This window comes from Paralichthys olivaceus, chromosome 1 (genome assembly GCF_024713975.1).
Source record: "Paralichthys olivaceus isolate ysfri-2021 chromosome 1, ASM2471397v2, whole genome shotgun sequence".
NCBI lineage: Eukaryota > Metazoa > Chordata > Actinopteri > Pleuronectiformes > Paralichthyidae > Paralichthys > Paralichthys olivaceus.
Genome location: NC_091093.1, coordinates 8,574,000 through 8,586,909, shown reverse-complemented (window position 1 = coordinate 8,586,909; position 12,910 = coordinate 8,574,000). Strand labels below are relative to the sequence as shown.

Below are 12,910 nucleotides of genomic sequence, written 5' to 3'. Positions count from 1 at the left end.
GTATACATGTAGATAATATTTTTTTCTATACATTTTTATTTTATTTTATGCACCTTTGTAGTAAAAAAAATAGATGATTGATTTTATTCTACACAGATCCTCCCCTAGAGTCACTATATTTTGAAAGGATTATAATTTCATTTAGAAACTAATAAAAACTAGAAAACACTCCTATCATGAGTATATGTCAGCAGTATTTCTTAATTAGTCCCCAGACAAGATACATTAGATTTTATTCACATTTTAATTTTATCTAATAAATCTTTAAATTAATTTACTTACTTGTGATTTTTGTGTTTGTGTCCGTATATTTAGATAACATTTTCTCAGCCTTACATTGTTGTTGTTGTAAATGGTTTTGCCTGTTTAATTTGTATTTTGACCTTTACTTTACTTGTTTGATATGTTTGATACATGTTATAATCGTTTGTATTCTTTGTGTTTGTGTTGAATTTGATATATACCACACAATGTCTCTTACAAATTGGATATCATGGTATCATATTTATAAACTCTGAAACGCTGACACCCAACATGTGTTAGTTTGGGATGATAATGAAACGACATGGTTATTACACTATTTGGAGGTATTATTCAATTAGACTTGAATTATGATGGATAATACAGCGATGATGTACCCGCCCCTCCTCATCGAATGACGTCACAGTCATTCCCACAATGCCTAGTAACACGCAGGCGCACTGTAAAAAAATAAAAAATAAGAAGGCTGTCTGTGATCAGAGATGGCGGGCGCCTCCGACCCCCTGGAAGATATGCTCTTTTCAGAGGTGGACGAGAAAGCTGTGAGCGACCTGGTGGGCTCGCTGGAGTCGCAGCTCACCGGCCAAACAACCCCCGCGGCCAAGACGGATGAGAACGGAGGCGCTGGCTCCGAGACCCCCGCTAACCATCTCTTAGGAAAACCGCTACCAGCTCCAGTGGGCACCACAACACTGGAACAACAACAACAAGGACGGCGTAATAAACCCGAGATGCGCCCGGAGATCAACTCCAAAGACGGGAGTCCGGATAAAAGTGTCACAGCCGCTTCTCTGGGCTGCTCCCCGTCTGTCGGCGAGTCCTCCGCCACCAACTCATCGGCTGCCTGTGTGAGCGCAGCGGGCAGCAGCAGCGGCGGCGGCGGCTCGCAATCACATGGAGCATCCATCACAACACTGACGGCTCCTGGCGTGTCAACTTTGGCGTCTCCGCCCGCCAGCATCAGCACCGCCACCGCCACCAGCCGCGCCTCCAAGGGCTCCCCAGGCGCAGGTGAGCCGTCGATGGAAACCAGCCCGGGGAGAAAACGCTTCACCACGCCGCGGAGGAGCGCCGCGGCTCGGATAAAGAGTTTTAACGGCGCCGCTGTGACGACGAGGAGGAACAGCAACACGGTGGGTGGAGAGACCGTCAGCCCGGTGGATTCAAGCCCACCAAACTCCTCCACTCGGCCGCCGACAGCCGCTATCAACACTTCCACTTTCACGGTGTGTAACGCCAGCCTGCCCGAGGGTCAGTCTGCTATAGCTCTGGACCGGGGGACTCCCACCATCGCTCTGCACAGACTCCCCAGTCACATCGTGGCCAGTATCGCTCAGAACGGAAACGGGACCAGTGTCTCGGCCTTGGTCCAGCAGGGCGCCCGCATAGGAGCCGCCACCTGCTCAGCTGCACAGGAGAACCACAGCAAAACGACCACAGACACTGGGGCTTCCAAAACAGACGAGTGTCAGTCCAAAATTGTAATGTCAAGCCAGACTCTCAGTGTCAACTCTGTAATAAACTCTGTTTCCTCTGCACCTTCTGTTGTCACACCACCACCACCACCACCACCACCACCAACAACAACCACCACCACCACCACAGCAGCAGATACAACAACCACAACAGTAACTCAGCCTCTGAGCTCTGCCAAGGCCCCTGCCTGTGTCACAGGGGTGGCAACCAGTTCTGCATGTGGCACTGGTCAGACTACATCAGTGACCACCACCACCACCACCACTGTTTGCATGGTTAGACCCACTGCCCCCTCGCCTACACCTGCTGTGGCCACCTCCGCACAGCCTCAACCCCGTCCTGGACTCACAGCACCCCAGAGGATGGTAGCCCCCCAGCTGATTGTCAGACCACCTCAGCAGCAGACGACCATTCAGCTGCCCCCCGGGTTTACCATCCCACAGGGTAAGGTTTGCAGGAGGTGTAGGCGTGCAGGAACCAGGAGCTGTTGTTGTAACATCAACTTTGTCAGACCTGCCTGTCTTCAGTGTGATGGGTTTGTGTGTTTGTGTGGATGTGCCAGGGAAACGTTCCCACTTCAAGTTATCCTGTGGGCTTATTGTACTTCCACAGGCTGGTGCCTGCACCTGAGGTGAAATATGGCCTTTTGATAAATGCATTTATTCAAAGTAGCTTTACTGTGAGTTTCACCATGGGTGGTCCCAGGGAGAATCAGACACTTCACCCAGCAGTGTTGGTTCTATGATGTATCAACTGAGCTGCACAAAGTCTAAAACTCACAGCAAGCATGCCTGACAGCCCCACAACATGACAGGAAGCCACATAATCAATGACAAAACCTACATGACGTCCCCAAACAGTGGAATTTATTTGTACATTTCTAGTAACGGATGCTGAACTGTTTGACTGCAGGAAACACACTGTAATGTGGCCATGTTTTAGCTCATTGACTTCACAGTTCACCACATGCTACCAACAAAATGCAAATGTACAAGCAGACACTTCAAGACATTTTCATCTGCAGCAGAGTTTGTTGAATGTCATCAAAGTTCCAGACATAAGAGTGATAAACAGAATCTTCTCTTTAGCCAGGTACAAAGCAATGTGTTTTTACATCAGTAGAATCACATGAACTGAAGTGGTACTGAGAGGAGTGCACACCTCCAACAAGGCTGAACAACCTCACACATGATTGTCTTGTTCTTATATTCGAAATATAGGGAATGATTTTAAAACTAAATTATTTGTCATAAAACATAGTGAAAGGGAAAAAGGTCTGGATCTGCCCCTTAATCTACATTCGCACTAAAATGTCAAGCCCCTTGTATTCGCACTAAAATGTCAAGCCCCATCTCTCCACCAAAACGTGTGGAAATCAGATCAGTTGTTTTTGCATAATCCCATTAAAAAATAAACTAACTGACAAAGCAACAGGGTGAAAACACAACTTCCCTAGTGGAGGTAAAGATGTTCACCTGTTGTACATATAGACATGTCAGTACATACTGTGATGAGGATGACGTGTCAGTATCAACAGGTTTATGTCAAGTTATATCAAGTTTATGAAGTGTATCAAAGTTCTTCAGACATTTATGGTTGACCAAATAAAGCACAGGAACTGTATTTGGAAAACTTTGGTATCCTATATTTAGCTCCCATATTTGCCACAAAGCTTATATTCCTTAATGAAGTTCAGATAGCAGGAAATACATTTTCATTAATCTCACATCAGGAATGACTGTTCAGTCAGTGCTATGAGTCTTTCTACTGATCTAACTCGTCTTTTTCACTCTGTGTAAAGATAAAGAAATGTGTAATAAAACTTTTTTTAGGATCCTATAAGAGCTAATTATAAACAGGGTGCTGTTGTAACTTCAGTTTCAGCCTTTTAGAAAGAGCTACGACCCTGTGTATCGTGTGTCATTATCTTATTATCACAGCTTCAATCAAATGTCTGAACCTCAGACTGTTATTTCTGCAGTAGTCAGACTTGCAATAAGGTCCTCTTCTTTTCTTGGGGTGTTAATATTATGTAATCAAATTGTAAGCAGTGTTTGAATGCAATTGAATAAGCCCTTATATATGTTTTATATTTATGTATAAACTAGTAAGCTATGATTCAAGTCAGGTTTGCCTGATTCAAAGCAGAATATCACACATGAAGTATGTTATACACCACAATGACTGAGAGTGTGATCTCACACTTTATACCATGGCCTCCCACAACCTAATTGTTGTTTTGTAGTCAGTTTGACTCATGGTTCTATGTGTTTCACTCATGGTAAGAATGTGTTTTTTCTGTGGTTAACTGCAGTTTATTATTTCCTGATGTACTCATTTAAAACTGGCTACATTTGTGTCTAGGAATGATTGTTTCTTGTTATACAGTTTTAACAGAGTTTTTTCCAACCAGTCAGATGTAAGCAGGCCAGGCCTAACATCAGTCACCATCCAATTCCAATGCACAGAATATAACCTGATGAAGAGTTTCTAATTGGTGTTTTCCATTTGAACTTATCAGCTTGAAATTGACAATGCTTTATCTGTGCAAGATACCCAGGATTCAACCATATCCAAAACAGCTAATGGATGTTATGTTCCCTGTTGTTTAGGAATGGTGTTGGTGCGCACAGAGCTGGGCCAGCTGGTCATGGTTCCTCAGCAGGCTTTGGCTCAAGCTCAGGCTCAAGCTCAGGCCCAGGCCCAGAACAACATCTCTCCTCGACCTGCGACCCCCACCACGGGAACATCCTTCAGAGTCACGACTCCACAGGTGAGACTCCCATGGTAGCCTTGACCTGCAGACTTACATTAGCATGACTGTTGCACACAGGAATCCTGCTCATATAATGTTTCTGTACAGCGAGGATTTGTGGTATTTAAATACATACAGAATCTGGTTGTGTTTTTCATTTTATTCCCTGGGTTTTGCATGCATTATAATTAACTGAATAACTGGTTGTGTTAGATCTTTGTTTCCAAGCACAATAGAAGATGGATCATCTGATTTGTCTGTGTTTGTGCAAATCACACAAAGGGCTTTACTTCTGACACATTCCTTTGCAGAGATTTAACAAGAATCAGAATTGGCTTTATTGGCCAAGAATGTGTACATACAAGGAATTTGACTCTGGTTTTGCCCTCAATGTACTTACATAGAAGTAGACATACAGCCGAAGGGATGAGGACAACGAATAACTGAGCAAATAATTGAAATAATGGTATAAAAATACTTAAATCATGGTGGTAGATGGTCTGGACTCTATTGGACAATAGCATGTGAAAAGAAATAAGGAGAATAAGCAGTATATTGGAAATATCTCAAACGTATACACAATGAGAGTATATGTACAAACCAACTGGTTCTGTATGTTGTAAACATTACAAGTTTCCAAAGAAGTAATACGGTAGTGATTTTCATGTTGGATGCTACTGTCTTCTTTTATGTGAAGATGTTACCATATTTTATCTCTTAATTGTGATTCAAAACATCAAAAACATGATTTGATATCAATTTCATATCAACATTTGATAATGTCACACATTCCATGTGCAGCATAAACTTCGGGGACAGGAGCCTGTTTGTCAGAGCACACAGAAGTTTTATGTAGCCACTGAAATTTAATGAAAGACACAGGTCAGCGCAGATCCTGTGGACTGGCTCAAGGGATGTTTGACAGATTTATTAAACCACTAATATTTATGCCACCTTTCTTTGTTTAGCCACTAGAAAACCTTGAAATGAAATGGTTGTCTTTTAAGAGGAATATCTCACAGTCTTAGTTTCCCTCCTCTCTAGTTATATGCTCTGAGTCAGATACATTTTGTATCTATGATTTAGTTACTCGTACAGCAGCTATAGCTCTATCTCCTGACAATAAGCCCTTGGGCTCTCATGTGGAGTCCTCAAAGACACTGGCTTTAAATCTGAGTTGGACACTGTGTTGTGGTAGCTCAGTGTGTATTAATAACATGTGACTGTGATGAGAACCTGTAACTTACAGACATCTGTAAATGTGGAAGGCGTATTTGATGCTGAATAGTTTAGTTTGATGATAACTTTTGTCTGGAAGCACCAAGTAAAAGAGTAATTACCACGTCCGGATGATACAGATTATACAGATCCAATTGTGAATGTCGGACAGGGAAGCAGACATACATCTGTGTATCTTCAGCATGACAGTAAAGAGGGACTTTATGCTGCTAAATAAAGTGGTCCGGAGGGAGCATGTATAAGAAACAGCATCACTCGGAAAGCAAGACTGTTGTGAGACAGGACGTCATATTCAAAGTGTGTGATTGGGGTGGAGTCAGTTTGCAGAGCAAAGATCTCACAGATAAGACTGAACAGCTCCTGGTGCTGAAATGAGGTATGATCCCATGCCAGATGAATAACAGGGGACAAAGTACATCTCTTAAATTTAACTCGGGCTGGAGGATGTGGCTAATAAAGTATTTCAAGATAAAAATACATATTTCATATCTGTCAGTATCACCAGAATAAATGTCACATTAATATTTATTTTAAGTTTAGAGACAGATTTTTGTTCCTGATTGAAACTTTTGCTTTCAAACTCTTCTTTGTCATGATGAAAATAATGTTAACATTTGATATTATTATTGCCCAGCCCTAATTTATCAATACTACATTCTTAATGTACAGGTCTGTCAGATTTAATTAATCACTATTAATAAATAACAATAGGTGTATTTCGGTATATAAGAGTGAGATTACATTATTTTATAGCAGCAAAGTTTTGTTGCAAAGAAAACATGGCTCTGGTTTTGCAAGATAAGATGCACCTATCTTTTGGAACAGTTTCACAGCTTTAAAATTGCAATGTTTTGCAAAGTCAAATGAAAAACAAAATAATTTAATATACAAAATCTTTTGTGTCCACTGCACCTGTACAACAGTGCTGTTCTCTATAGTCTACTGTTCTACACCAGTGACATGCACATCAGCTACTCTGTCTGTCATGATCCTTTGGTAAGAGGCTGCTCTTAGACAGAACATCCCCCACTGAGGAATCACCTCTCTGTGTGAGCTCAGTGCAGAAGGTGGGTTTTTACAACAAAATACACTGTTAAAATACAACAAAAATGTATTTAAAAGTTCTTAGACAAACATATTACTCACTTACTTTTTTAATTCACAAGTAGTTTCAGGCATCTCGTTATTTTAAAGCAATGACATAGAAGTTTCCAGTTCATGTCATAATAGATCGTGCAGTCGAGAGGGCATGAGCCTCGGACCTCTTTGTTTGTGGAAACCATGACTGTGAGTGAATCTATGACACGGGACACTTATGTTTTTTAATTGTGCTTCAAAAAACTAACCAGACTGATGAAACTGCAGTAATCTGATTCTATAAACTGTTGATTTGTACAGTTGATGTTGGGCGGGCAGGACCTCATTAAACAAATAGCTTAGTTTAAGACCCTAATTGGGATGTGATTGATATGTTTAACTGTGTAATTATAACAAATGAATAGTCTTGATTATTTTATGTGTAGATTAAACCGAGATTAATAGGTGAATTAGTGTCTCAGGGCTTTTTAATGACTCCATGGGGCACGCTCATCAAAATTTAACGAGCTACTGAAACATTAATTGGAATTTACTTATTATCACCTGTGGATACATCCGTCATGTAAAAATGTGAGCGGGTGGTCCGTGGTCCCACACCTTACTTGATTCAGATAATGAGACTACCAGACAGGTGCCCCCCGTAGTTTCTCTGTAAATCAAGTTTGACAACCGAAATGGTTTTGACATTAATGTGCAAGCGGAGCGCTAACAAACCAAACCTTCCACGACTATAGTGTTTCCAGCAGGGTTCAAAAGTTCACCATAGTTTTATCATAGAAGGACCTTTACAGTAATACAAGTCATAATCTTAGGTGCATGTGATGATTACATTATGAAGTATAGTAAGTGTGAGCTTGAGTGTAAAAGTGTCAGTTTAAACATTGTTTGTGCAGGAGATGGATGACAAATGGAGATGGATGACAAAACTATATATATATTCATATATTTATATATATGATATTTATTTATATATTATATATTGCTTTTAATCCTGTTAGAGATATTGAGAATCAGGATTCAGGATTCAGTGATATTGTCTGTTCCCAACATTGGGACAGAGGTAGAGATGCAGCTAATGATTAATTTTACTCCTGATTTTATTTACACATAAATGTCTAAAGAGAAAGAAATGGTGCCCATTGCAATTTCCCAAAGACCAAACCAAATCATATTTACCTCACAATCACAGAAGACATAGAAACCCAGAAAATATTCAGGTTTATCTATGAATCTTGAAAAAGTAAAGCATTAAAGAGATGGAAAATTATGAATCAATTAAACAATTAAAAATGTAAGTTACAGAAAAAGCATACAACTCACCCTTCAACCCCAATTCCCAGTGTTTTGAAAGTCAAATTTGGTGAGTTTCAAAAGGCCAACAGTGACCTAGGAGAAAGTTAGTTATTGTCCCATCATCATTTACAGTAATCAGTCAAAGTATCATGTTCCTGTGTGGAAAGTACACATATTTTAGTTGAAGTGATTCAATACCTTCATAAATTGGAAAGGAGGACACACAGTTTAATGAGTGATATTCTTCCAGCTGCTTGTAAACAACACTTAGTCATGTGTTCAGATTATGGGAGATAAACAAACTAGCTTGAGACAGAGGTGTTATTCATTCTCTCAAAGGCTAACTTCTGTCAGCACAAATGTTTGATCTGGAGTTTGGAATAAGGAAGTGAAGAAGCGCGCCACTTACTGCAATGACAAACAACTGACACTAGAGGGCAGCATTTCACTATCTTTTTCAATTTGACTTTAGCGCTGTATTTTATGAACTGTCATATCTAATGGAAACTGTATCTGTGAATACAAAGAGCAGAAGAGTTCAATTAAGATGAATTAAAATAATCTAGCTCCAATGATACATGTCCAAGAATCACAGCCTACATCATGGTATAGTATATGACTGTGTACTGGCTTAGTGTGTGTTGTTATGTGTTGTTTATACCCTACAGTAGTAGTAGTAGTAGTAGTAGTAGTAGTGGTAGTAGTGTTAGTAATAGTAGTTAACAGAAACACACTCTGCTATGTAATACTGCTTTTCAGATCTGAGATCAAGCTTTTGTTCTTAAGTTTTTTTTTAACTTTGAGTTACTTTTATTCTTCCATAGTAATAACAACTCTGATTCTCAGACAGTCCATTGTCTCTCAGACTCCACTGTAGCCCACCAGCTTCCCAGATCCTAGTCCCCACCAGTTACACAACAACGGCCCCTCCCGCCGCAGCGCTCAAAGCCAGCCAACCTGTTTCCATCCTGATATGAACCCCCTCTCAAAAGAGACTCGCAGATTGTCATCGCCTTCTCACAAGTCACGTTGATGACAAATTAGCGGGCTGCGGCGTTGCCGTCTCGACAGGAAAAGCAGTAGCAGGGAAATGAAAGGGAATGGTGTTTATTCCCAGAGCTCAACCCCTCTGTCGGCCTGTCACTCTTCCCATGACCCTGAGGGGAGAAACGGAAGGCATCCTGAGCTTCCTTCCTTCCATACCTGTTAAATCATTCATCATCCAACTGCCTGATTATTTTAAAAAGCTAACAAGGCTTTGGTTCGTCAGTGTGTTTTTGTGTGTCTGTCTGTGTGTGTGTGTGTGTGAGAGGGTGAGAGAGGCATCGCTGGCGGTGGGATGCACCCCGTGGCTCTAACCCCCCCATTACCCCCTCCACCCTCATCCCTTATACACCCACTTCCCCCCAACTCCTTAGTGCAGAGTAACATTCTTTTGGATTCTACAAAACTTTTGGAGGAGGGGGAGCTCCCTCCTCTGGTTTCTTATCTTATTTTCTGTCTCATCGCCTTCATGCTCCTGTCCTTGGTAGTGTTGTGTGTCTGTCTGTTTTCAATTTGTGCAATTTCTCATATGCATGAATGTGTGTGTGTGTGTGTGTGAGTTTTTGGCTTACCTGTGAATAGAAGGCTCAATGCCAGAGGTCGGGGTAGAGGCCCTCATGGTTTGTCTTGGCCAACAGACAAGATATCAGTCAGGAAGTACGCATCTGTGATTGTGTGTGGGGTGTGTGTTTGTCTGTGTGTGTCTGCAAGATGAGACCCTGGGTAACAGTGTGGCTTTGTAGCAGTTGGCACTCATAGTCTTGCCCCCCCCATTAGCTCTCTTACCTTTTACTGTACATGCTGACATCTTAGAGAAAGACATATACTGTTTACTAGGTTTGTGCACATATTACACCTAATATCTGAGAACTAACAGTATTTCCACACTTCACCACTATGCTCTGAACACATGTGACCTGACCTGACACAATAATTATATATTCATGTTCAATAAAATGCAAAAATAGGGACTTTATCAGCTAAATTCTAACAGTTTAACTTAGTCTACAATAAATACTGTTCGATGGAACTCATTTTACCATCATCTCTTTGCTGTTACAGGCTTCTCCTCTTAGACAGCGCCAGGAATTGATATGTGTATAAATACATACAATGCATATGCCTGGATAGAAGTGAGTCTTTTCAGACTATTTATTAAGATTATTCAGTTTTATTATGATGTCTGCAGTTTCAATAAATATGCACACTGGAAAATAGGGTACTCAGAAACATAAAGTTTATTTACCCTGTACAAACTAATCATGCTTTGTCTCTACAGTGTTTTATAGAAAAAGCTTGTATATGCAGAGACCTTGAAAAACATGATTAGAGGCAGTAAAATTAAAGTCACAACCCTACAGTGGTGAATGTTTTGCCCTCAGGAGTCAGTGGAGGAACGATCAGTCCTTTTATAGTTGATCAGTTGACACATTAGAGAATATATATAAGATCGTTCTCACAGGCTAAATCATGCAACAAGCCTGATTTTAAAGTGGCATTTTATCAGTCAAGTGATTTCCAGAGTTGGCTGCACTTTTTAGTCAAAGTGGCCTTTTAACCAAATTTCTCATGCAGTAAAACTTACCAGTTGGATTTGGCCAGAAGTCAAATAGTGATTTTCCCTCTTTTGTTTTCCAGCTAATCACATGTTTCAATTTTCAGCAGCAGGAAAACAAGTGACATAGTTTCACCCTCAGTAAAGTCATGATTGTGAACTCTCTCTGCCTCCCATCAGAGTCCAGCACAATACCAGCGTGACCCAGTGCTACTTGTTTCTCTGTGTCAGTCTTCAACATCACCAACATGCTGCCACATCCTGTCTTGTTTCCTGCTGCCATGACCTTTCCTCATCTCTCTGCAAGGCACGCTACTCCTCCTTTCTTTCTCTGTGGCTCTCTCACTCCCACTGTCCTATATAGTCTTTTCTCTGCTCACCGTCCAGTTCTCTCTCTCCCTCACCTCTGAAACAGACATGGTCTCACCTTTGCTGTTTTTCATTCTTGCTATCCATGGACATGTTTTGCTATCCTTTATTTCCCCTGTTCTCCTTTGCTTACCCACTTTCTTCGATGGCTTTTTACTTTCTTTTTTACTGTCTTCTTCCTCTCTCTCTCTGTTGCTCTCTCTCTTTCCTGCAGTCTCCTGTGACCTCTCAGACCACCAGGCAGTGTCCTTTGACCGTGGCCAAGATGGCACCATCTCCCTCACCCACTCCTTCCAGCCCTGCCTTACAGACCTCCTCCTCTTCCTCTTCTTCCTCCTCTTGTCCTGCGCTCCGCCCAGTGAGAACATTTTCCTTTACTCACCAATTTTTCTGTTTTTGGTCTCAGACAAACTGGGTGCCACTAAAATGCCGTCCTCTGTCTTTTTGCTGTGTCAGCAGATTAAATAGGACCTCAATGTGAATATGAAGCTTTTCTGATTTAAAGCTCTAGAATGTCGCATCTCACCACCTGCAGATGAAATCATGAATATATATTTACCGTTTGTCTTCAATTACCTTTTTAGATATATTATCTGATTTTAAAGATACAAATAATGAACATTAATAAGATATAATACATAACAATTCTTCATTAAAATGTCTAAAAACAATTTGACGTATGTTATACAATTTGTTGACTTGTTTTTAACAATGTTCAAACCCAAACTTTATTCAAGATAACAGGACCTTCCATTTTCATTGACTTTTTATTATGTCTTATACACTGCTAGCTAGTGAGCCACTTATCCAGTCGGCTGTTTGTCCTTTCACTGTTTGTATCAGTTGTGTTGGACCACGATTTGCCATTTGCTTCACATTCTGTCACCAAAGCTCTCCCAGTAACGCGCAAATGCAAAGGAACCAAGCTACCCAAGAAGATTATGGGACAAGGAATGATGGTGGAGACAACAACTCACACAGTCGTCAAATTAAGTCTTTTGTTATTATTTCCATTGAGAGATCCTGCACGGCTGAAGTTAACATATAACTAAAGACATTGATGTTTGCAGAGAAAAAAGGGCATAATAATAATCCTGATCCCTGCCTGTTGAAAACCAGTAGAACTGCTGACGATACATCACAAACACAAAGTTTGACTCTTGCTTATGGGTGGGGAAGCAGTGATCCTTGCTATACAGAAAGCATCTGCTATATTATGTACATTTGAAGAGGAAGAGGTTTACCGTGGGGGTTTGGTGCCTTCTCCAGGCTTCAGTCTTGAAGAGCTTTACACACACTATGCCATGCAGCCGTTCAGTGCAGATAGATATATATCTATATATTTTGCATAACACAACACAGCACTGTGGACGTACATGCTGCCTCACGCCCTCCATCCATATGTGGCTTGACGTATCCCCTGTGCGTTCACACCTGTATTTAGAACTGTCCACTTCAGGATCAGTCACGTAAGATGTATTTTATTTAAGTGTGAACAGGCCCTGGGAGATTTGGTAAGAGGTCATGAGGGCTTCAGAGTGAGAGACTGCTGTTGGCACCTCTTCTCTAGAGCAAAATTTATATTTTGGATGTGAGATATTTTCTTGTCATTCATTCCCTAAAATATGATCATGATCAAAATAGACAATAGGTAGGTACTGTTTTGAATTACTGGTAGTTGGGTGAAAGTTTCTCTCGTCAGGTAATGTGATTATTTAGTAAAAGCTTTGATGGCCTCCTGCATTTCTCAGCCTCCAGCTTGTCACCACCTCCCCTTCCTCCTTCTTGTCTGTTAAGCGATGTCCGCCGAAGTCAGGACA

The 12,910-nt window shown here is 41.0% G+C and overlaps 1 protein-coding gene across 3 annotated transcripts in view; it reads left to right on the top strand.

Annotated features, from left to right (window-relative positions):
• Positions 1-590: 590 nt before the first annotated feature.
• LOC109624781 (transcription initiation factor TFIID subunit 4-like) overlaps positions 591-12,910 on the top strand; it is an 86,000-nt gene continuing 73,680 nt past the window's right edge. Inside the window, exons 1-3 of one of the 3 annotated variants that reach the window (XM_069511413.1) lie at positions 591-2,181; positions 4,350-4,510; positions 11,305-11,448. In XM_069511413.1, coding sequence (XP_069367514.1) covers positions 744-2,181; positions 4,350-4,510; positions 11,305-11,448 — 1,743 coding nt within the window. In that variant the 5' untranslated portion in view covers positions 591-743. The remainder of the gene's footprint in view (positions 2,182-4,349; positions 4,511-11,304; positions 11,449-12,910) is intronic. The other 2 variants (XM_069511530.1, XM_020079689.2) reach the window with 2 other exon arrangements.